Here is a 24,374-nt window from a genome sequence, read left to right as displayed (position 1 = left end):
GCCTTCTCACAACAGCTTTTCACGGCGTCGCCATCACGCTAAGTGGCCTAAACTTGGTGCGCGCCTGCGCAGTTAATGGGTTAAACGCGGCGTTCTAGGATTTTACAATTCGTAAACTCGCTAATATCTCACTGTGAAACTGCAATACGTCATCGTGCTTATGGCATTTGCTCTTTTAGCTCACTGGGGGGGGGACTTATTTTACGATGCCTTTCAAGTGGTGGATTATTAGAAGGCGGAAGGGGACTAATAAGACTTTGGGCTAATTAGAGGGGAATACGGTGATTGTACTATGTGTCATTGAAAATTATATGATCTTAAAGTGCCTAGCCAAAAACTGCAATGGACTTTCTTTTCAGCATTTAGATTTTTGCATGCTTATTTCTTGCACTGTTGAACCATTCGCGATTGTAAATTAGCGAATTTATGTTCATTCATATCCTAATCAACACATCCCCTGTGCTCGCATTCATTCTCCCCATTATTAAATAAATTTGCTTTGTATGAATAATGTGGTCACTGGCAATCTCCATGACAATCAATTGATTTAAATGAAACACGAGCAGCTTTGTTGCGCAGTAACGAACGTAAACGTGATCTTACGATTTGTAAAGGGACAAATTATTGACACTAAACTCTCCAATGTCCATATTACAGGTTTCAATATTTACATATTGACGTGTTGAAGATAAAGCTCGTTACAATTTGCAATTTCTTCTATAGAAGACAAAAAAATCGCGTCCCATGCATTTTTTGGAGAAAAAGGGACTTAAGTCATCCAGGCTTTATGGACATTTATATGTGATCTGTCACCACTCGTGATATGCCCATGTCTTGTCATGTGATTTATTAATTATTTGTACTATTGCACGCTCGCCCTATTTAATTCTGGTCGATAAATTTAGGAGCACGCGGTGTCTTATAGCCTGTGTAGAAAATTAAAACATTTCACATCTTTCTTTCTTATTTATTCTTCCCATTTTTTACGGAGCAGTAAAACAATCTTGTGACGTATTTAAAGGGGGCAAAGATTCTCTTCCTGTAATCTATCGCATGTTTTTATTTACAGGAAGTTGCGCAATAGAATATGTGTTTACCTTTGCTGCTTGTGCGCTTCACTTCACTTAGATCACACAGCAATGAGCGAGAATGACAAATATAACGGACACACGCGTCGTGATTGTTGCTGCAGTCATTCGTGTGTTTATATTTAACTTTCTTATTATTATTACGTGGTTATTTGATGGCATCCGAACATAAGTTCGACTTTCTTATTGGTAAGTTTTTAATATGCATTCCTTCGTGTGCTTGTCAATTCTTGACTTGCAACCATTCTCTTGAGACTTGTCAACAATGTTGCTCGCTCACACCGGCTGGCAATAACTCTGATAAAATATTTTTTGTATCAGACCACCAACATGGCTGAATTTCAAGTCAAGAATACAACGGGCATGCCTTTTAAGTCTCTGTCGTTTTTATTGAGTCTGGCATAGCTCGCTTATGCTTGTAGGTACAGTTCCACAGCCAGAAATAAGTCATATCCTTGTGGTGAAACTTATTTTACGTCCGTATTTCGAATTTATGCTAGAAACTAATATGTGTTTGCTCACAGCTGCTCTTGAAAGCGTACTCGTTTGATTTACGTCAGAAACGAGAATGAATAAAAAATGTCATGAATTGCGACGTAAATACATACCAGTATTTCATATGAGGCAAGGCCAAACTAAATGTTTGATTTTACCTATTGTCTGATTGAGGACATAAAAATGGCGTTCAACTTGTGCTACATATGCCTCTCAGTGGAAGTTGCAACTTGCAAATTATGAGGTTTGTCTGTCGCTTTATTTTGCAGCTGTCGTACTTTCGCCTTGAAACAATGCTGATCCACGTGCTTTGTTTAAAGTTAGACTTTGACCCAGTCTGTTCACTTTATTTGCGGACTGTCATTTCGCCATTAATCGCATTATATTTAGAGGCAGCGCCTTCTAATCTTAAAAGTTGTCAAAGATGATTTGCATGAATGTTGGAGTCAATTTACTATCCGTATCCTGTGGGCTAAATGTCTGGGTATTCATATCACTTACGTATTTTTCTTTTTGCTTGGAGGCACGCTTGCTCTTCTCTCGGCTTTATGTGGCTATATGCGTGTCAATCAGGCATTTTTCTTTGCTATTACTGAAGTATAGAAGTTTTTTTTTTGCTTTTTGCATTCGACCTACTATGTATCTAGATCGTGCATGTTTTATTTTTGCGCTCAAGAAAATTAGAATTGATTATTCTAATTGGTTCTAATTCGATCGCTCTCGCCCAATTAGTACAGTACCTTTGTATGCACTATGCAATAATGTGCAATAATACTGCAAGCTCATTAATAAGAAGGGATGAAGGGGTAGTGGTATATTTTACTCTGAGTTATTTTAATTGTTCAATTGAAGACGATGGTGTTGGAAATATAATTTTGAACCATACAGTTTCTTTTAGCGACATATCTATGACTTTATCGTGTAAAGGCATGTTTTCATATAGCCAGCTAGCGTTACTGAAAGGATTTCCTTTTGTGAATCAAATGCATGAGGGTAACTTGATAAATCGTTTTGAATTTCCAAACATTAAACATGCACGCATCGAGGAGACGTTTTCTTAGTAATTTTTCATTGATACTGGTAACTAGGTAGCATTTAAAGAGGTCAAGTTTCTAAGACAGTTTAATCCATTCCGTTGTTGGTCCTCCCTTGTTAAGTCTAGATGGTGTCTGAAAAAATTGCTCATTTTTGAAATCAGCCGACAGTCAAATTTTGCATGATTCAGCAGTAATTGATCCCAGTTAGCCATATATTGGTATGATTTGACATATCCGGCTAACACTCTTCAACTCTGATCAGCAAAACTAGTATTGATACTAGTTTGCGAAAACTCGGATTTCCTTTTCTTTCTGTGCGTTTGCAAAAAAAGAAGCCAATAAAGTACAAGTGTACCATATTAAATGATTTTATGCCATTTTGTTCACTGTGTGTTTGATTTCATCCCGGGATTTGCAATGTGCATTCAATACAGTTTATGCAATATTCGTATGTATTATTACATTCAATTGCTTTTACGGATCTTTGGGCATCAATTACTGCTAAATCATTAAAAGTGGGCATTTTTTTCATTGACTGGGAAAGATCTATCAATGGGAGGGTGGCTAATATTCATAAATGAATGATTTACCGTATTAAGCTCAGTGAGTTATATAAATAATTGGAGGTATAAAGGGGACTCTTCAATGAACTGAACACTATGTTGTCAAAAACATGGCGGTAATGGCGGATTTTGGTTGTCAAAACTTCCACTTTGAGATTTTATATAATCGCAATCGTGGTTGTCAAATCCGGTGAGCGAAAAAAATTTTAATTTTATGAGCCACGTCTTTCCGCTGACTTTGACAACCAAAATCCGGACCACGGACCGCGCGCTAATAATTTATAAGAATTTGGATGACATGCTCCCTCCAGTCTTAATATAACTCAATGATTAAGCTCCTTTGGAATCTTTGTTTTCTACGGATTATAACATGCATATGGGATTATATACCCCCCCCCCCGATTATCGATCTGCTGCGGTCCCTGTTTTGAAACACCCTGACTTTACCGTTAGAGCTTTATTCCAAAGCCATCATCAGAGAATATACTTAATACTATTCCATTCAGCCGTTAGAAGCAAACTAAAAGATTTCTCTGTACGATTGGGTTATCACTGCGTGTCGTTTACTGTTGGCCACCACATTCCAAGAGGCAAAAAAAGTCTCAAAATTCCGTGCAGTCATTAAAAAACCGTCATACATCTTTTTCTTCCTATTTAGAAAGCTTTCTACTCATTTATCACTCGTGAATTTATTCATCCTTGCCTAAATCAAGAATTTTCATTTTCTCTTGTTCAAATTTCTGATGTTAAGTCGTCTATTTTTTCTTAAACGTGGATTAAAAATGTCAAAAGCTTCCGAACCATTTCGAAAGCGTAAATTTCATGGAATGAATAAATTCATCCCTTTGTATTGGCAACATAGCTTAATCAATTTTCTTCAGTACCGTTTCAAATTTGTTTTAAATGAGCTAGCTTTGGGCAAGGAACTTATTAATGGGAAATAAAAATGTACGTGTTTCACATGAGTGTCTACATGCATCATATATCTATCATCTATAAAATTGAGAAAGAATAATAGTTTAACAATTCAAGTCGAGATGTTATTGGTTAATATCACTGTCTACGCTCTTAGTTTTTCAGAAACCTATCTCAGTAGAGGAAATTTATTCAATAAATTCCCTCTTATCTTGGTGTAACTTATCTGTATTGCACTGAGTTTTATTCTCAAAGTACTGGTGGAAAGCAGGCTTTGTTTTTGATATATTTTAACATTTTTAAAATAATGAAATGTTATTGTTTTGCATCCCCAAAGAAGTATTTTAGTTGAGACGCTGCTAAGCAATGGTGTTTGTAAAGCAAAACGTTTTTGCAAAGAACATACTGTGTTTTTTCCTTAGTTCTCACTCATTCTCATCGTCCCGTTGCCTCCACTTGGACCAGTGCTTCACCTTTTGGATGTACTATACGCAATCACTGCTGGTTTTCTTGTGTATGTAATTTTTTATTTTTTCAAAACGTTTAAAACTTGCTGAAACTTTAGAAACAATTTAAGGCACAGAATTACAGAAACACCCGTGTAATGGTTTTTATTTTTTTCCTATGCTATCGGATAGATAACTTGAGATTATTAATATAGGTTGAAATCAGCTACTTTGCCGGAAATTTTTTGCCATCAACTTTCTTCTTGACATTCTATGATCTGATGAATTTTCATGTCATGCATGTGAAAACAAAATTTTCATCGTTGCAATTATCCATCAATGAAATTGATCGTCTGCCTTCTCCAAATTCTGTTAACAATATTTCTATAGATTCTTTGGTAAGGTTTGGGGTTGGGTGAACCGATACGTCATCTCGCCATTGCTGACTCTTTTGACACCTGTTGTAAATTGGATTTTCCGTCGTTATATCACGGCGAAAAATGTCGCGAGGTATTATGACCATCAGTTCTTGGTAAACATTTTCTTTATCTTCATGCTGCATGATTCTTACTGTAATTTAATTACTTGCGTGTCCTGAATTTTCTTATTCAGTCTCTTTTCAATTGATAGGGTACTTGTGCGACTCACCAAAACAATAATTGAGCGATATTTTCCTTCATTCCTGAGCGAAATCCTTTTTTGGCTCGGCGAATCGATTCTGGCTCCTCCAATCTTTTGGGCAAGGTAAAACATTTTGACAACATTCAGCTCTTATAAAAGTTATTAGTGATCGAAATAGACGTGAATCTCGAAGTATATATATGAAATCTTGGGGATTGAAAATGCTGCAACAGTAAATTTTATTTCCACAGGAAGATCTACTTGTTTGTTAATGGTCCTTTACGTCTGGCGCATCGCATTTTCATTCGAGTCCACGGTATTTATATGAATGATTCGAACGATCGCGTGAACACTTGTACAAGGTGCGTCTATTGTACTTACGAACAAAAAAGCCTATCGATTATACTGATTATATATCAAGTATTTCATAATTAGCTACGATTTGATAAAATAACAAATTATGATCATGAATGGATATTCTTACGTGTTTGTAGATGTAGATCGTCCGGGTTAGTAGAGTCCTGAGAAGGACTGTTGTTGTTGTGGTTGACTGACGTTTCGACAACCATAGCGGTAGTCATCTTCAGAGTCACTCGTTAAAAACTCACTCGTGCATCTTTTTCCCAAATTGCACTCGAAACCATGCTGTTACCTATACTAAACATAAAAAATGTCTATCTTTTAGGTATATCATCAAAGTGCTTCTGACCGGAACTGCATTGATTATAGCTTTACCGAGCCCAGTATCTTTGTTGAACTATTTTGTTACCGGATATGGATATCCCGGATCCACCATAAGGTATGTATTTCCTTTTCACTTATGGTACTTCCTAATGCCAAAACATAGCCTCATTTTTCTTGAAATATAATACGGTTTAGACCATCCTGTCGAAAATCAACTACCGCAATTCTAGCCTGAAGTACGTATTTTTGTCCTCGGATAACTTGTTTTATATGACTGTAATTAGTGAATGAGCTTTTTTCGTAACCAAAACTGTTTTCTATTCAAGGAATTATTTACGAATTACTTACGAACAAATGCCTAGCAAAGGAAAATTGCATTGAGGGGAAGGGGGGCAAACAGCGTTAAAACAATGGAAAGTCTACACATGTTTGGCATAAACGTTTAGACCTCTTTGTTTTTAGATGCACTTTGTGTTGAGAAACACCTTAATTAGTGATACTTGAAATGTTAGTGTATTTTAAATATTTGGTCATTGTCTGCAAATTCTGACTTACTGAATCTAATGCTTCAAAGTGTAAACAAACGAAGAGCAATTAAACCCTAATTGTGTGATGCGTGCATAACTTAAATGTTCCCTGGTACTCCATAATTCAACAGGTCTCGTTCAGGTTCTTAAAGACCTTTGAAAAGTCCTTTGATTAAACACTCAATTGGGCACTTGAAAAGTCTTTGAAAAGTCAAGTGCTTGAAAAGTGCTTGAAAAGTGCTTGACAATCACACAAAATTGAGGTTTTTCATCGACTCCGTAATGTAATATGTTTATTTTTTGATATGGTAAATCTAACAGAAACAAAAACGAAAAGATTGTTAATAAATACATCAATAACTATAACACGCAAGCCACGAAAATTTTAACCAACCACGTGCAGCATCTATAACATCTAAGTGAATATACAGCTTTGGGGAGTGCTCTTGAAATTTCGATTGTTGTTTGCAAGAACCCCGAATCCTTAATTTGTTAGCTAAGTACTTGCACGAACGCAATTCGAAGATATCAAGCTAGAAATCATTCCTTTAGTTTTATTTAAATTTAATTAAGAGGGTAAGTGCATGTGCTTTGGTTTGTGCTTGCTTTTTTATGCTATACCAGATAACGAGGACTAGATGTCTGATGACAAAAACGGGACTGGTTAATAAACAATGTTAAAGTAAAGCGCATTCTATATTACTGTCGAAATCATTAGTCGATTGTTTTTTTCCTATGATTTTAGCGGGACGCGGATCAATAACCATAACGCCCAATAATGTTTCACATTTTTTTCGCACTTTATGAGAACCACTTTATGTAAAAACTATATGGAGTAGCTAAAGCTCTTGTATTTATGAAAAAAATGGCACCACATAAGAAAACCGTTAAACATTTTGGCCATATTTGTGCAGCATGGACCGATTGTATCTATTTTCATAGATTTTTTATTGAAATCATACATACATACATACAATTTTAGGGAAGTAAAACATATTTTTTTCGTAAAATATCAACTCATGTTGACGTACAAACAAAATACATTTAACCGTTGCACGTCTGTTCAACAACGGTCAAATAGGATGTATTTGTTTTTTATAACAAAACCCATAAAAATTCCCATTTATAACTGGCAAACAAGTTGTTTTTGTTTTCCCTGACACTTTTAAAAGTAAATATTATGCAAGTATCACGCGTACATGATCTATTGAATTGAAGAAATGCTATTGGCTAACGAGGCACAAATCAACTAGGTCTTATGAATGTTCTTCATTTACCCATTCAGGGATAAATTAAGGTACATATTCAAATATTTTCGCCATTCGTTTGTTAATTCAAAAACAAGAAATTTCTGTGACATCAATTCAGTGCGTATGTCCTCTTATAGCTCTCGACCAATGAAATTGCTCGAATTCTAATGGTTATTATATAACTAGCTTTAACAAACATTTGTTTGATGCTTTACGATGCAATCATAAGAAAGTGCTCAATGCATGAAAATAAGGTAGCTATGGCAAAAGTACTAAAACATCTGTTGTGAGTTGAGTGAAAAAAATAAATAAAAATGCATTGTAATATTCATAATATTTATAATATGTAATATTTCGCTGGGTCCTCCTCCTGCTTTATACAGGGCTTTACATAAGTTAGACATGCCATTTATTTAGTTAACTAATCTTTGGCAAAGAATTATGATCCTCTGTATGATCCTCATTATCCAACTTCACCATACAAAGCTTGAGCAGACCTTTTTGAGCCTTAGCATATATAGTTTCTTGGAAAGAGTAAAATTACTTAAATTGGCTTTTGCAAGGCTAGACATACGTTGTGGAAGGTTTACCTAACCGTTTTCAAAGCTCATCTCGGTGCATTTAATGGAAATTACAAGCTTTTTTCTGTATTTACTTGTTCTAGGTTCCAGTACTGCCCTGCTTTGCGGAGCATTGACTTAAAGTCTTACCTATTCTTGGAAGTTTCCTATTCGCTGTGGAACATATTACGAACTCTGTGTTTTTTTCTCTTCAGCAAATGCATGTTCAGTGGCTCGTGGACTATTACCATGAACATCAAAACACAAATTGGGCCCTGGTACAATACCTGGCTCATGGGATACGCCAGAATGCTCATTGTTGGGCTGGTGACCCCATTTGTGCTACCGTTTCAATGCATGTGGCAGGTCATAAACAATACCCTTTGCCCTGTAAGTCACATAGCATTTTTGGCAATACTGAACGGACATAAGCGCTCCAACTTCTTTTTGGTCTACTACGGCATATGCTCCATTATTGTGCACATGGAAAGCGTCTTGGTAGCGCTCGTTGCCACGTTGCACAGTCTGCGCGTGAGTGTAAATGATCACGTGAGTTTGATGCTATGCATGATAGAACTATACCTCGTTTTGAACGTGTCTTGGAAAACGTGTAAACTCACTTGGAGAAAAATCAAGTCTCCCAATGAAGATGTGTTGTGGGAAACTTGCTCTCACAGCGAGTGAAACTTCAAGTTTTACTGATTTGCTCATATGTGTATAAGGAGGTCTGCTAGCTGTTTAGTTGGATTTTGTTCGGACGACAAAGGCATTGTCTGTTGGAAAACCATGCGTGGACTAAAGACTCTATGTGCTAGTAAGTGTTAACGTGCCTGAATAGTTACAAGAGGGTGCTAATATACTGCGGCCGACCGCGCGAAGACCGAATAGCGCTATCCACTGGATAGCAAATTTTTTGAACGTTTAAAATAGCCCTCTTAAAAGAGAAAAATGTAAGGTTTGAAATGAGCATTCCCTAAAAGAAAATATTTCTTCCAAGATTACAAAAATTTCTATGTCGTAAGGAAAATATAAACAACATTTTTACAAGTTTGAAATTTTACTATTCAATGGATAACGCTATTCGCCCTCTGACCTGTTAATTAATTGTAAAGTACGAATTTAGCATATATAAAGAAAAAGATGTTTAAGTATATAATAGTATAAATTAACGCAAAATCAACGTTGCATATATCGTTATTGTGGTCATATTATATTTATTTACTAAATTGAACATGCTGAAATTGCTGACGTGTGAAATGTTTTTAACATATATTTGAGAAAAAGTATTAAGCGTCAAATGATTAGATTAAGGTAAACAAAAGTAGTATTTTCTTGTACCAGCAGCGATTGTGATTCTTGATGCCAGTATTCTTGAGTTGCAATTCAGCCATGTTGGTGGTATGATACAAAAGAATATTTTATCAGTGCTATTGTTGGCACCAGCCGACGTGGGCGAGCAACATTGTTTGGTAAATCTCAAGAGAATGGTTGCAAGTGAAGAATACCGTTTTCCGTTCGCCAGAAAAATATTTGAATCTTGGAAAAGCCTTCCAAGTACAGGATCTAATGAAAATGTGTTGGAAGTTTTTTAAAAGTGTGAGATGTTGGTAAAAAACCTATCCCGCCGCACTTGGATAATTTTATCGGTCATTAATTTTTTCTGGTGTGCTCATGTCGATGTTTTATTTTGCACAAGGTATTCTGTGAAATTAATTCATCGAGGGCCAGGGCTGGCAAAACCAGCACGAATTTTTCTCCTACCATGCAAAATTTTCAACAAAAATTTTCTGTTGGTTTCTTTAGAAAATTTATTCCATTCATTGTTTTCCAGAGGTTGCACAGATTAGTATTTGCATTGCAATAGAAAAAATTGGCATGCTTCGCGGCCGACGAAAGCAATGTTTTTACTGGCTCGACGCTTTTGTCACCATTTTTTTAAAGATTGAACTGATGCTGGAAGTCTTGAAAGGTGAATAAACAGCACTTTTACTCATTAACACCCAGAAAAATCTTATAAATCAGCGGATTCATGTCGAGTGTCCATTAAACTACTATTTATAATCAAAGACCGGAATATAGTATTGTGAATGTAAGTACCAAAAATCTCTCTTCGATTACCATATCATTGTTTGGGACTAACTTGAGAAAATCATAGCTGATATACCCAGTTTCCCTTTGTAACTTTTTGCCAACTAAAATATAAACTGCCACATTCACCAGTTCAGCATAAACACAGTATAGACATCCAACAGAAGGCCCACTCCGGCTAAAACTGTGGCGTGTTTTTTCACTACGCATGTGTAACTTCCCAGCAAGATACTTTCACAAAATCAATATGGAATAGTATTGCACGAGAATGTTATTTTACTAATAATTCACGTTTAAAGCAAAAGTTTGCCGAAATTTTCACAAAGTGTTATCATCTTGCAAAGACGATAAGATCCAAGCTTTTGTAGTCCAAAACGACATATTTGTAAAAACATCTATATTTTCTAAGGTAAACAAAGGTAAACGCTTCATTTTGATTGCAAAGGAATGAATGTCATATTCTTGACTTGCAATTCAGCCAAGTTGATGGTCTGATACAAAATAATATCATATCAGTCTTATTGCTGGCAGCAGCCTTTAAATAAGGATAACTAGTGCAACATTTTTGAAGAAAATTGTGTATTTAATGGCACGTTCGTAAAATTCAACAATTGGGTTATACTAAATAGAAAAATTGCTTACTTCCAGCTCGATCGGGGTGTAAAAGCGAATGGTGCATCATTATACGGATTTTACAGGTAGAAGTTGTTTTAAATTCCCAAGTGCCGAAAAGCTCTTGTGCATGTGACAAAGATTTTAACATGCATGCATGCAGCTGACAATTTCGTGGCCCGTGGTTGCCTTTGTACAACAAGTCAATTTCAAAAGATCTTTTTTACATAGCTGCACCCTGTTGAGCACACAGTATTATCCATTGATTTTTCATAAACTTTGATTCTATCTACATTCTCCCGAATACTTTGTGCCGTTTTATTCTTCTAAAGCGCACGACATGCGTTAAATATTAAAATTTATTCTTTTTGAAATGTGCTGCGTTATATATTTTGCTATGATACCTTATGCAATAAAATTTACCTCGTAATAGACTTAAGTAATAGACTTATTGGGTTGCGTTCGCGAAGGAAGAATAGTGCTTTGAAGTTTTTGTCTTTCCCCAATCTATGTAACTGCAACACTTTGTCAAACGGATAAAATGATACGCTCGTATGTATTGTTTGCTCGTGTCCATTTTTTGAGTACAGTGCATTTGCGCCGATGGTCATCAGAAATTACGACCAATCAGCGTGTGTTGTCATTCCATTAATTGCATACGTACGTGTTTTTTCGTGCTGTACATGTCTTGCATCGCACATCCATAATTCTGAAGTCGAACTTGCAACGACATTTTATCTTGACATTTTCCAATACCGTCTGGTGCCCGCGTCCGCAGCACAACATTTTGCATTTGCTTACCAGCAATCTGTCGACGATGGCCCGCTTTGATGACGTTTGTGAGCTTGGGTATTCGTACTTGTGCCCGCAAGTACGACCGCTTGTTCCGGGCAACTTGTTGCGCCTATCGTATGAGCAAAAGTCCCTGGATCTGTAGAGATATGTCATGGATTTTGCGAGCTCACCAGGTCTGCGGAATTTCTTCCGTTTTGGGATGAGCTCCATCTTGGTGCTGCTAGTTTTCTTCAGTTTCACCTGCATGGCATTTTTATACGCGGCAAAGATCTTTTTCGACACCTTGGGAAATTCTATCGTCAAAATGCGCCTGCAGTAACGTTTTGTGCATTGTGCCGTTATGCCATGGCACTTACAGTCCAGAACCAGACTATCACGAACAACCTTAAAAAGGAAATCAGTGATAAATTTTCTCACCATGCAAAAATTTTAAGTTCAAAGCTAGTGTCCAGCGGACTGGCGGACAAATACTGTTTGTGACATTTGAAGTAAGATTTATTAATTCGGCCTGATAAATAATTGCGTTACTTTCCGTGTGTTCTGACCAAGATCAGGTGTGTATTGTAGCGAAGCTCGTGGGGAGGGGGGAGGGGCTCAGGAAGCTTAGAATTTTGAATAAAGTTAGGGAGGCTCCCCCTCTTTTTTATTTCTTCAACATTTCATAAACTTAAGTTGTAAAGCAATTATTTGAATAACCACCTCCTATAAGCTTATGACTTTGCGATTCTATATGCTCGATCATTCTTACACGTATCAGTAAATGTAAGCTATTAGATTACTATAGCATAACGTAGTTTATGATTATTCATTTTAATCGCTTACACAAGTATCTGAACCAGGGCCTGCATGGTCTGTATTAGTACGTTCTTATTTGCAAGGAAAAAAACATATTTTCGTCAGGCCTTTACACCCTAAACTCACATTAGCAACAAATGACGTAAAAAATAGAAAAATAACAATGCAAACGAAAGGGAATGATGGCATAATCATTTGAGTGCAAGAAATCGCCGAGTTGTTCAACAATTATTGCCACAAATCTGGCAGGGATTTTCTTTGGGTCTTTTTCGTTTTGTTTTGCAACCTGCATTCAGGTTTTTCCTTTGCCACCTGCGTTTGGGTTTTTCCTTTCGAAACCTTTTCCTCGAAACGCTCTGAGGAGGAAGGCCACCCTCCCAAAATTATCGAGCCGGTGACGCCACTAATATCACGGTGCGATTGGCAATTAATTACCAAATAATGGAATGCCCAAACAATAGAATTACTTTTTGAGATGTTTTGAAATGTAAGAAGCTATAAAAGTTATATCCAAGAATACGCCGTTGCAAAGTATTTTGGCGCCATGCTTTGCCGCTGAAAAAAGATATCTAACTGCTCTCAAGTTAATTATCTGTTATGCATTTCATTTTTATTAATATATGTCACATTGTTACGATAATTTACATGTTTGCATATGTCAAATTTAAAACTATGCTGTCGATGTGAATATTTTCCAGGAAAGTCTTAGAAATACTTTTGTGTTCGAAACCTGTCACAGAAATTAAAGCATCAATTGATGTTTTCATTATTAGAAATTTGATGCAATTGAAGTTAGGAGTATATTGTTCTACGGCAATTTAAGAATAATAATTTTTCCTTGTCGTGCAAATGTCTGTGAAATACTTCAAAAACTTTCCCTATAGTACAATCACTGGTCCATGAGCATTACCTATGAAATATTATTTAACTAACTCTAACTACAAATGTCTAGAACTTCAACATCATTTCTAGTCTCTAATTGGGGACACTGGAGCATTTTCGTACTCAGATTATTTGAGATTTGCTGTCTATTTAGAACTGTTACATGATGTAAATCTCTCCATTATTTGCATATAGATATAATGGCGAGGGCGGTGCAATTCCTACATCGAAATTTGATTCCATCATCCACTAAAAACCTACAGCGGCACCTCACATGTTCAATGACGATTTTCTGAGCAAACCCGCGACCGCAGCACAACGTCTTGCACACGTTAAAACCGATCTTCATAGTTGGATTGAGATCGATGAGCGTTTGCAACTTTGATTTTTCGTATTGTAATCTTCTACCGCAGACACGGCCTTTCGTACCCGGGTAATTTCTCCCTTTCTTTACGTCGGGCAAGCAGAAATCTTGAGATTTAAGGTAAGCCATTTCGTTTTGTTCAATTTTCTTCTTCTTGCTGTACTTTATGAATTTAAGCACCATACCGTGTCTCTCTTGTTTTGCCTTCTCAGCAAATACTTTTTTTGCTTGCTCGTATTTCTTGAAGATTTCTTGAGCAATGCTGCTAAAAGGATCGGTGAGATGGTAAACGCATTTTTGTTCGTTGCATTCCTGCAGCCCAGGGCAGCGGCATTTCACCGACAGGCTTCTTGCGACAACCTGTCAATGGATCAAACAGAGATCGCGTTTTACTTTTGCATTTAGCGCATAGAGTGGGGCTATGTCACTTCTGTCGTGCTATGCATTTTCATGAAGGAATGTGTATCAAAAGAAATTAAAAATTTTAATTCATAATACTTACAGTGCGCTAAGAAACTTTAGTCGTGTTCCAAGTTGGTTTTACCGGAAACGCGTGCCGCTCTTCTTCCGTTTATTTGAATGAGATGCTCTTGGAAAAATACCAGTCGTTTATGTACGCAAGTCGTCGATTTTTTGTCCGGGTTTCTTTTTTTTGCCAAACCTGATTTAGTACATGGTAAGCAGTGACATAGCCCCTCGCATATGTAGAATGGTATTGTAAGGCAAGTTCAACAATTTATTAATTGAAATCAGCCGTTGTATGTAAATAATGTGCTGCGTGCAAGCATTTTATCCATCCGCGATGCAAATGTTTGTCATCTGAGTTCTGACAACTTCATATGGGCATATCATTATTTATTCTCGACCATTATATAGACATATACTACTTGTAGTTTTAGTGGTGTGATTATATGACCATGGTTTATAAACTATACTATCGTCAATTGTACCGGGCAACGGCATCCTATGGACCGCTGACTTGAGTCATTTTAGCATAACAATCGTTACATATTCAGTGCATGGAAGCAACTAAATAGATTGAAATTCTTAACCACGAATACAAAATTTCGCTGCAAATTTGTTTGTTGTATGCGAGTTACTTCGATTTCCTAGAATATATGATTAGACAATAGAAAAGTTTAGTAAATTCAAAAACAAGATAAACTCGGTTCATGCCGTGTTTGAATTCGGTACAGAAAAAACTGATGACATTAATTATACTAATAACTCGTCATCATTTGAAGTGTGTGGAGCTGTATATTTGATCGATTATTTAATGAATCTTAGTTTTTTAATTATTACTATCAGAGCAAAACTACGGTAATCGTCGAGGTATTCAGCTATATATATATATACTAAAAGTGTAAGCGCGTGTTTTAAAAAAGTTGCAATCTGCGTTCAATTAGTACAAAATGGCGATGGTGTCGAGGTATCCCCAACTGTTGAGAATATGAAGGGAAAAATGCAATGTCAACTATTTTTGGCACATATTGAGAAGAGATTAAGGCAAGTCGTTGAAATTCATCTCATATTTATGGCATAGTTTACCTTTCTGGTCTACGAGACGGTTATTTCATACCATTGCGTCATATTTAGGAGGGTTTTTTCTTATCCTATTTTAGCTGTTTGAATGAAACTAAAATTACTACTTATCTTCAAGTAAACAAACATATTTTACTTCATCAAACTATGTTCTGAGGCAAAAACTTGAGGAACATTATGATACTTCAATTAATAGAAGTTTTGGGTTCATCCATTAAGGACGCGTTCTCACAATTGGTTTAGTAAATATTTACCTAATATGGTACTTTTTATACAAGACACAGACGTGTTTTTTTAATCACAACATAAATAAGAATAACATGAAATTCAGAAAGTCGATGGAATTAAGCATAAAGATTTTTGGCAAATGGTTTGACATCTTAGGAAGCATTTTCTATTAATCTTGTAGAACGTAACGTGTTGTTGGAAATGCCCATGAGAAATTACCTGTTTAGCTACTGAATTACCTAAAGTTATTTAAATATTTTTTTCCTTTTACACCGCCATTACTTGAGTTCTTTAAAAATTCATTACTAAAGCCTTTCATTCATGGCAGCTATCGACATTGAAATGATTTCGGAACGATTGCCAACCGTCATCTGAGGTATCTCATCTTTTAAAGCTCTGTCTGCAGTGACATTTTGTTTCCGTTCGTATTAACCGTTGGGTGTATGAATGACCTAAATGTTAATCCTTATACCTAGTTCACTCATTCACTACTTAATACGAGAGCCAAACATTTTTCATTCATTAATTAAAATTATTGCACATGATATCAAAACAGCATTCAGTCACCTGTTGTCACCCAGTTGTATTGAGACGATAATTCTCTGCTTTAATCGCAGTGGAAGATTCCACTGAAATTGATCGTCTGAAGCCTACGCGTTGCGTACGTCAGACTCGATAATCAATAGCAGGAGACTCGAGAAGTAGACTATGAAGAGGAAAACTCCTTTCTGAGCATGCATAGTTGCTTGACTGATACATTATTCATGTAAACAGCAAATAAAGACAAAACATACACATTATCCAACACGACTTAAGAAAAACACGTTTTGAAGTGATCAGTTAGTTGCTCTAAAGACATTAAAGGGTTTTGGTGGTTTGGTTCCTGTTTGTTTTGGTAAAATGAGCGCTACTCTATTTTAGAAGGAGCCATTAACATTTTCTTTTATATGTATTGTTTTAACGCTCAATTTATTTTTTCATCATAGAATAGATCGTGAATGGCATATAACAGTGACAATAAGCGAAACATTATTATTGTTGCGATGTTCATCGAGTGTGGCATCCATGCAATTGAGCTTTTGAAAAATTTTCCCTACTCTCATTACGACTGTTTTCATGTATCGGCTATATCTATTTTACATGTTTGATGATTATACGTGAAGATACTAAGTAATGAACGAAAATCATGCATATAAGTGAGATACTTTAAATAAATATACCCTCAATGCTGGGAACTTTTCAAAATAATCTTATATGAAATAAGTGAACGATGCTTGTTGTTCATTGTAACATTGACGTTTTCACCCATAACTATACTACTCCCATTAACATCCAAAGAAGCTCTATATTTTTCTGATCTTGTCTGTAACACGGGCCTTAATCGCAAACATGAATGCATGAATCACATGATTCAGACCATTGGTATTTGTTTGGAATCGCAACAGTTTTTGCTGCTGCGTCGTTGACGTCAATACAAATACAGAAATTAATTTGTCAGCTGTTGGTTTGTTTGTCAATTCATGTGACTATTCAGCTTATTGTGTTTTACTGTGTTTGCTTGATTTGCTTCTTTCATGATTGCTTCTCGTGGAGTAGCACTTGTTGAGACTATACATACATAAATATTTCCTGAATATAAATGCACGCACTCAATGCTGGCATTCAAGGACACATGCGCAAACGTTGGAATGGATAACCGCGCAATACAATCCATACACCAACATTCGTTTGACATGCATCCTAGAGCACATTTTTTTCAAAATGATTCGGGGAATAAAGTAGTAAAATATATAGTCATGTTGTAACTATGTTGAAATCAAGTTAGAAATCATATCTCAAGAAAGTGCTTTTTGAAGTTGTATGATACACAGGGACAAATCAATGTTGTTCTTCATTTCATGAGTAGGATAGCACGTCTGGAATGTTGATCTGTTTGTTATCCTTATAAGCTTATGTATGTTTATAAATTCCTGTGGGTGTGTACAAGCATAATTCAACTGTTGAGTTCTTGGTTTCTATCCCTACCTAAAAGACAGCACCCATTTAATAAACTGATCATATTCATGACGTCTACCCAAAACTTTCGTACATGGCCTGTCGTCATAAGAACCTATACTTTGACGTCGTTCTAATATGGTCTTAATATTGCAATTCCCTTGACTTGAAGATGTGTCAAAATTAAAAAAGTAGCGTGTTGTTCTTTGTTCGTTAATTGAGGCTACAAGCAAGCCAACACATAAAGAGTTATTTTCGATGAATATTGAAGCTAAGCTAAATCAAAAGTCCGAATGCAAAATTTGATTTACTCTGTTACGTAGAAGCAAGCTGTGCTAAATGGAAACATAAAAATGTTGATCCTTGTAAATAAATAATCGGCATTTGTTTACCATGTAAAATGGTACGACTTTTTGTTGTCGTGTTGATGGACTCAATGGTGGGTGTTAAATACATAGTATAGATCTGATTTTAAATGCCTTTAATGCATTGCAAGCGATGGAATCACGCCACATTTAGAAATTGTCTAAATTTTTGAACTGTGCTATTGTTTGCATCAAGCGCAAAAACATTTCTATCCTTGCGACGTTTTCTATGACTTACCTTGCGTCCTAGGTCATTGTTATGTAAATTTAAAACTTTTCTTGGAACAGATTTTGTTTTCTTTACTTCGCGGCGATCGAGAAAGTCTTTACTGAATCGTGTAGCAATAGCAATGTTGTCATGACAGCCACGCCAGGCATACGTGTACCGGTCACTGCCATGCTTGCGTCTGTAGCTTTGAAGCAAGGATAGACCGGGCTCCCTTCCACAATCGCACACACCATCTGTCGTGCAACCTTGAGTTATGGCAAAGACAAGTGCTGCCGATGAGAGGGCATGCAAAAACGCTGCTTCTCTTGTACCTGAAAATGAAGAGTAATATACGTAAAATAGCAAGTAGAGACAGCATATGCATCAAAGTTGTGGTGTTTAGTTCAGTTACGAGTGAGATACATCAATTTTGTTTATGGTAAAATTTTGCTTAGAATGACAAACTTACATCTAATACAATCCGTGAAATTCGTACAATTACATAAAAGCTTTGCATGCTTATTTTCGCGTGCAAATGAGTGATCGAGTTAACAAGAAATGAACAAGAAAATATGGCTTCGCATATTTTTTTGTTTATCCTTTGTGTTGTTTGAGGCAGGCTAGATTTATATGAAAGAGACTACTATATGGGACCTCGAGGTGCAGGCAATCTTTTGAAAAACAATCTGCCTTTTAACCGTAACGTTGGCATTTTGTACAGAGATATTTGCTGTAGTGCGATCTCAACAATGTTAGTGTTGTAGATGTAAGTGATGTAGAAATGTATTATGCGCCAAAAATGTTTGGTGTATAATTGTAAAATTATAACTTATTTTGGACTATAGTGCTTGTACAGATATATAGCTGTTATAACAAATATAGCGGTTCATAGAACTTTTTTATTGTGCAAATGTAGCTGTTGTAGAAATAGTCCTGTCTTCGTTAGCTACTATTTTCGACAAATTACTTCTGCTGTCGCAGAAATCTGTAGTGAGAATCAATTGTAGTAACATAAATATGTGTTGAACAAATGTACAACTTTTGTAGATATAGCTTTGGCTGTTGCAGAAACCTGTTATAGAAGTCAATGGTAGCTATTAATATATACGCAGCTTATGTACAAACGTAGCTGTTATTAAAATAAAGCTTTTCTTCAATCGGTGCAGTTTTGGACACATAGCTGTTGCAAAACCTTAACTGAAGATACCTGTCAGATACAGCTGTTATAGAGGATTTTTATTGTCAAATGTATAGCTGTTGTAGCAGTAGCAGTAGCTCTGACCTTCATTATACTGTTTTGCACACATAGCTGTTGTTGAAACTATAGCTATTTTACAAAATATGCATGCGGTAGAAGCTTTTCTATTATACGAGTCTATATAGCTGTTGTAGATATAGCTTTTCACATTGATTTATGTTTTGGATTATAGTTGTGGTAAAATTCTACCTGTTGTTGAAATGTGTTTGCATGTCACAAATAAGGCTGTTGTGGAAGTTGTAGAAATGTAGGTTTTGTAGAAATGCAGGTTTTGTAGCACTGTAAGTTATGTAGATATTTAGTCTTTGTAGATATGTAGGTTTTGTAAAAATGTAGGTTTTGCAGTAATGTAGGTTTGTAGAAATGCATGTTTTGTAGAAATGTAGGTTTTGCAGAAATGCAGGTTTTGTAGTAACGTAGGTTTTGTAGTTATGCAGGTTTTGTAGTAATGTAGGTTTCGTAGATGTGTAGTGTGGCAGAAATGTAGGTTCAGTAGAAATATAGGAGTTGTAGAATTGTAAGTTTTGTAACGTGATTGTTACTGTAATTTCAACAAGATCTACATTGCTCTATGTTCAATACAAATTTACAATGTGGGAAATGGCAATAATAAAAAGTGAAACTAACTGAATAAATTCTTATTGATATTGTAGCGTCAAAAAACTCATAGACTTGATTATTTTATCTCCGAGATTCATTGTCAAATATTTGCACTCATACATATAACTCATTTTAACTCAGTTGGTTATAAATTTTATATTATTCGAACGAAGTTACAAGTAAACTTCAATTTTCAAATAAAGCTTGGGTTCAAGCGACAAATATGAATCATATTAAGATACTTCAACACTTTTAATCAATCGTGTCGGAAAAAATCCCACGCACATTAATACTTCATACAACATATTTTGGTCGTTATAGCTATGACGTGATAGTCGTTTAAGACGTGGACATCGTACATCAATTTGTATCATCAGCCACGCATCAAATGTAGTTGTTTTCACATGATAACTTGATAAGCTTTCAATTATATAGAGCGCTACGTATACTTGTTAATATCCGCTGAATAATTTTATCAACGCAGCTTTAATTTTAATTTTCGGTTCAAGGTTCGGGCGCTGCACATCAATTTTTATTGCATTGAAATTTCACCGAATCCCAAATTGGTAACTTTAATTTTGTGTAGACATCTATCAAATGTCCTTTCTTTAATTTGTTTGCTGCACGTGGCCGTCTTGTATACAAGTGATTTTGATATGAGTGGTGTTAAAAAAAGATTCAACGACATAAGGCCTTTTTCTTGAAATATTATGTATGTAGCATATACATAATACAACTATACACATATATATTGCTTTGTTCCTCATTTGGAAACAAATTAAAGGAAATGAAATTCGTTTCGAAATAATTGGGTTAGTAATTTCGAAAATTTGCAAAAGGTAAAACTTTTGAAATTGCATTAGAAAAGGATGATTTATTTGTTCGTCGATTCAATGAAAGCGATCGTTTTTAATCCCCATTGTAACTGTACCATTGTGTTGATGAATTTGTACTTAAGCAATTCTATACCCGGATTACTATAGTTTGCATGAAGCGTATATTCAAACGCCTACATGCTTTCCTTAGAGACGAAACCATGTTTGGTTGAGAAGAATATTTAAAACGTGACTTGAATAGTGATCGAGTAAACGCGATTAAGATAAAATGGGTAAGATTTGAATAGAGAAATAAGAGCTTTCAATGACCTTAAAAGTAGTTAAATCAACTTAGATGTTTGCCGACTATCACATACCTGCTGCGATTGAAATTGATAATATTTTACAAATGACCTGCCTGGTATATATTTTCTTATGCTTTTGGCTGATTAATGACGTATATCGAATAAGAGCACACCTATAAACTGGGTTTTTTTTCTTTTCAGCACATCGTAAATTAGATCAAGATTGTGTGAAACTATTTTTCATTCTATTTTCTTTTCTATTTTTTTCTATTTTTCTTCGAGCGTTTTCCTTTTGTAGAAATGACACCCTTCGTATTTTTCATGCCAGCCATATGTCAATACTCTTTTTATGGAGAAGTTTGCTGCTGGTAAATTCAACAAACAATTCTATGGCCAGTAAAAAATGAATACACACCGACTAAATAGTTTTGTTTCCTGTGCACCACCTCTAAGTAATGAAGTCTACTCTAGCTATATACAGGACAGATATGGTCATGTATTTCATATATTCGACTGCATGAGTATAAACTTTAGATTGTGATGCCGTTGGAAACAACTGTACTCGCTCCTAATCTTTCTTGGTACAAAAACATATAACCTTTGTATTTATTTTTAGCACATTGTAAATTAGATCAAGATTGTGCCGTTCAGTGTAATAAAAATTCCCGCATGAACAACACCAATAAAATGCACGATGTTTTCCTCTTTTTAAACTCTGATTATTTTAATTCATACTATGGCCTTTCATATAGAAGAAGGGATCATATTTATGTATGTGTAACTATATCTATACTGTTCTCCACTATAGACATATTTATAATTCTATTGTGTTCACGACTTAAATGGTGACCGCACTCACTAAATCATCACTTTGTACTTCTGTTGAATAGTTGACTCGATAAAATATCCCAGACGAAAACCAACTCGATTTTAATCAACATACTATTACACGTTAAACAAACTCATTTTCAAACGAACGAGTCTTATGCAACTGGGATAATCTTGCTAGTTATTAGATACCCGTCTCATACGTATTGATAGTAAGTGTTCACGCAGGGAACGTTTGTCCTCATGTTTGAAAGAGTTTAGCCAATGTACTCATGAAAAACTCTCTGTAATCTTCAAAGTAAACACAAGCCTTGACAGGAAAGTCGTATTGGTTATTATTTTTGCCGTGTAGAGTTGACAGTTAACCAAACACTGGGTCTAAATTATTGAATTCTATTCGTGTTTTATCTGCAGTGGGGTGATTTGTTAACAACGAACAACTGTTACTTGAATAAGCAACGTATTGACGATTTACAACAGCTTGATGTCCATCCATCCTTCAGTGCTCGTATACAACCACGTGTATAGGCACTCAAAATGTCAACTGCTGCTTGACTTAAGTGGCCGGACATCGGCTTTTGTTTATGTGAAGTATCTAAGATTGTGTATTACCCATCTCAAGTGCAATGTTGATAGAGATCTTGTAAGCAGTTCAAGAGTGTACGGTTACACGCAATAAACGTTGAATTATCATGATACTGCTGAATAGTATAAACGTATATTTTTGTTGCTTGGTTTCATTGTATGTATTGGTGTTAGGCGTACATGATTTTGTTTCTCTAAAAAACCATTCTGTAATACGTCAAGATAGTACTCAAACAGTATGACCATGAGCGCTGGAGGATATACGGTATGTAGCAGTTAAATAGTGTGCCCTTTATGTACCTATGCATATCTATGAGCAATAAATCTGCCAAGCTTGTTTCGGCGTGATGACTAATTGAAAAAATCGGTGTTAAACAATTTTGACACGTTACTTATATGCCCCGTAAGCACGAAATATTTTCACGGAAGAACGCCGGCAAATATTCAACGTCTATATCCGTTTTTGATGGTTATGTAGCGAAGTACAATATTAGATTTTATACACGTAATCCAATAAACATGTCTGATTGATGATTAGTTAATTCTTATCAAGAGAAACCATTTCATCGAATAGCTTGGCGTATTTGACAACATAAATACTGAAGAAAAATCTGTTAAATTGTATGATGTGCGATGGAAAATATCATAAATAAATTCTACTGCTACTACATACCAGCTCGCAGGTCTTTTGAGAACTTTGGTAACTGGAGTACTGCCTTGCAATCCCATCTTTCGTACTTTGTCAAGCGCAAGCATTCGGTCTTCGCAAGTTCGGCAGCGATGACGACATATTTCATCATTCTGATCTTTTTTCTGCAAATTTTTTTCTGTTCCTTGTCCAAAAGTTTATTCCTGCTTGCACGCGGTGATGACGAACACAGGTAACGACGGAGATCTTCAACTTGCGATTGATTTACCTCCGTACTGTTTATTCCCCTTTAGTCCGTAAAATGACGCCAACATAAAAAATACAAGTCAGTGAGAAATGTTCGTGTTTCAGTATAGGAAAGATATTTTACAGAGTTCCTTTTTCGTCCTTTTATGCTGTTACTGCAGCGCTGTTTCTGAAAGGAACTCATTAAAGCAATCTAAAGCAATAAACCAACTCGTGTATCTGATGCGATAACAATGAGTGATCACAAATGTTAAGGCCGTACAACAGTGCAGCGTGAAAAAATAGTCACAACATTTACTTTGCCCCGAGCGGTGGTACTAGATTGGTTTCATAAAGTGGCACGCTTGTGTATTGAATTAATGAAATAGGACATGAAACTACGAATAAATTTCCGTTCGCTTCGTGAAATAATCGACAATACATATGGCCAATGTTGAGTATTGGAATTTTCATTTGATCATTTGATTAAAGGGATTAATTTCTGAAAGAAAACTTTTCAATATATAAAGATTATTTTAAAAATGGATACATAGCTTCCTTTATGAAAATAATATCTAGTCATACATACATACTTTCATATTTGAAATAATCATGCAAAAGGAAGCGCCCAACGCTCCGAATTTTAACGCCACAACTCGTGCAGGTCGCGAACTGATCACCAAAAAATTGTATAATATTTATAGCACACTTACAGCCAGCGAAATGAGTGCACGTCTTGTAGCGTGAGCAAAATCACCATTATTCCACATTGTATTGTCAACATTTTGGGCCTCATATTGATAAGTAATAGAAACAGATATGGCAATTTTGACCTCGATCTTCTAGACGATACGGCAGTAAGACTGTGCTTGGTGTCGACTAGTGAACTTATGCGTTCGAAGAGTAGCGTGGTCAACGACACTGTGCCAGTTCGTGTGTTTGAGCAAGCTTTTAAATCCTTTTTGCCGAGCGCAGCTCGAGCTCGCAGTCAGTGGCCGATGAATGCGCGACCTTTCGTGTACGACGACCGCGGCGGAATACAACGTATA

General features: G+C 35.8%; 2 protein-coding genes across 3 annotated transcripts; one reads left to right on the top strand and one right to left on the bottom strand.

Moving 5' to 3' along the window:
• Positions 1 to 1,033: 1,033 nt before the first annotated feature.
• Positions 1,034 to 9,417, top strand: LOC124446612. The gene is made up of 7 exons (XM_046997453.1): positions 1,034 to 1,277; positions 4,521 to 4,612; positions 4,935 to 5,054; positions 5,175 to 5,288; positions 5,417 to 5,527; positions 5,851 to 5,964; positions 8,291 to 9,417. Exons 5-7 carry the CDS (start codon positions 5,490 to 5,492, stop codon positions 8,868 to 8,870), a joined length of 732 nt encoding a protein of 243 aa, XP_046853409.1. The 5' UTR covers positions 1,034 to 1,277; positions 4,521 to 4,612; positions 4,935 to 5,054; positions 5,175 to 5,288; positions 5,417 to 5,489; the 3' UTR covers positions 8,871 to 9,417.
• LOC124446610 (protein Wnt-4-like) lies at positions 9,363 to 24,374 on the bottom strand. Of its 2 annotated transcripts, none has more exons than XM_046997452.1 (4): positions 24,039 to 24,374; positions 23,125 to 23,387; positions 18,091 to 18,392; positions 9,363 to 12,065 (listed from the first exon to the last, which is right to left on the bottom strand). In XM_046997452.1, the coding sequence occupies exons 1-4, from the start codon at positions 24,119 to 24,121 to the stop codon at positions 11,535 to 11,537; spliced, it is 1,179 nt and encodes a 392-aa protein (XP_046853408.1). In that variant the 5' UTR covers positions 24,122 to 24,374; the 3' UTR covers positions 9,363 to 11,534. The 2 variants fall into 2 exon arrangements, with proteins under 2 accessions (XP_046853408.1, XP_046853407.1); XM_046997451.1 differs by lacking the exon at positions 9,363 to 12,065 and adding an exon at positions 13,065 to 14,082 and having other exon boundaries at positions 24,039 to 24,373.

This window comes from Xenia sp. Carnegie-2017, unplaced genomic scaffold, assembly GCF_021976095.1.
Source record: "Xenia sp. Carnegie-2017 unplaced genomic scaffold, XeniaSp_v1 HiC_scaffold_22, whole genome shotgun sequence".
NCBI classification, from domain to species: Eukaryota; Metazoa; Cnidaria; class Anthozoa; order Malacalcyonacea; family Xeniidae; genus Xenia; species Xenia sp. Carnegie-2017.
This window is presented reverse-complemented; position numbering and strand designations above follow the sequence as displayed.

Excerpts from the sequence above, each read along its gene's own strand:
- LOC124446610 (XM_046997451.1), bottom strand. The coding sequence starts at position 24,121 with ATGAGGCCCAAAATGTTGACAATACAATGTGGAATAATGGTGATTTTG. Across the intron at positions 23,388-24,038 it reads GTGCACTCATTTCGCTGGCT|GGGAATAAACAGTACGGAGG; the intron begins GTAAGTGTGCTA and ends TACGGACTAAAG. Across the intron at positions 18,393-23,124 it reads CTCAAAAGACCTGCGAGCTG|GTACAAGAGAAGCAGCGTTT; the intron begins GTATGTAGTAGC and ends CTTCATTTTCAG.
- LOC124446612 (XM_046997453.1), top strand. The coding sequence starts at position 5,490 with ATGAATGATTCGAACGATCGCGTGAACACTTGTACAAG. Across the intron at positions 5,528-5,850 it reads CGCGTGAACACTTGTACAAG|GTATATCATCAAAGTGCTTC; the intron begins GTGCGTCTATTG and ends TCTATCTTTTAG. Across the intron at positions 5,965-8,290 it reads TATCCCGGATCCACCATAAG|GTTCCAGTACTGCCCTGCTT; the intron begins GTATGTATTTCC and ends TACTTGTTCTAG.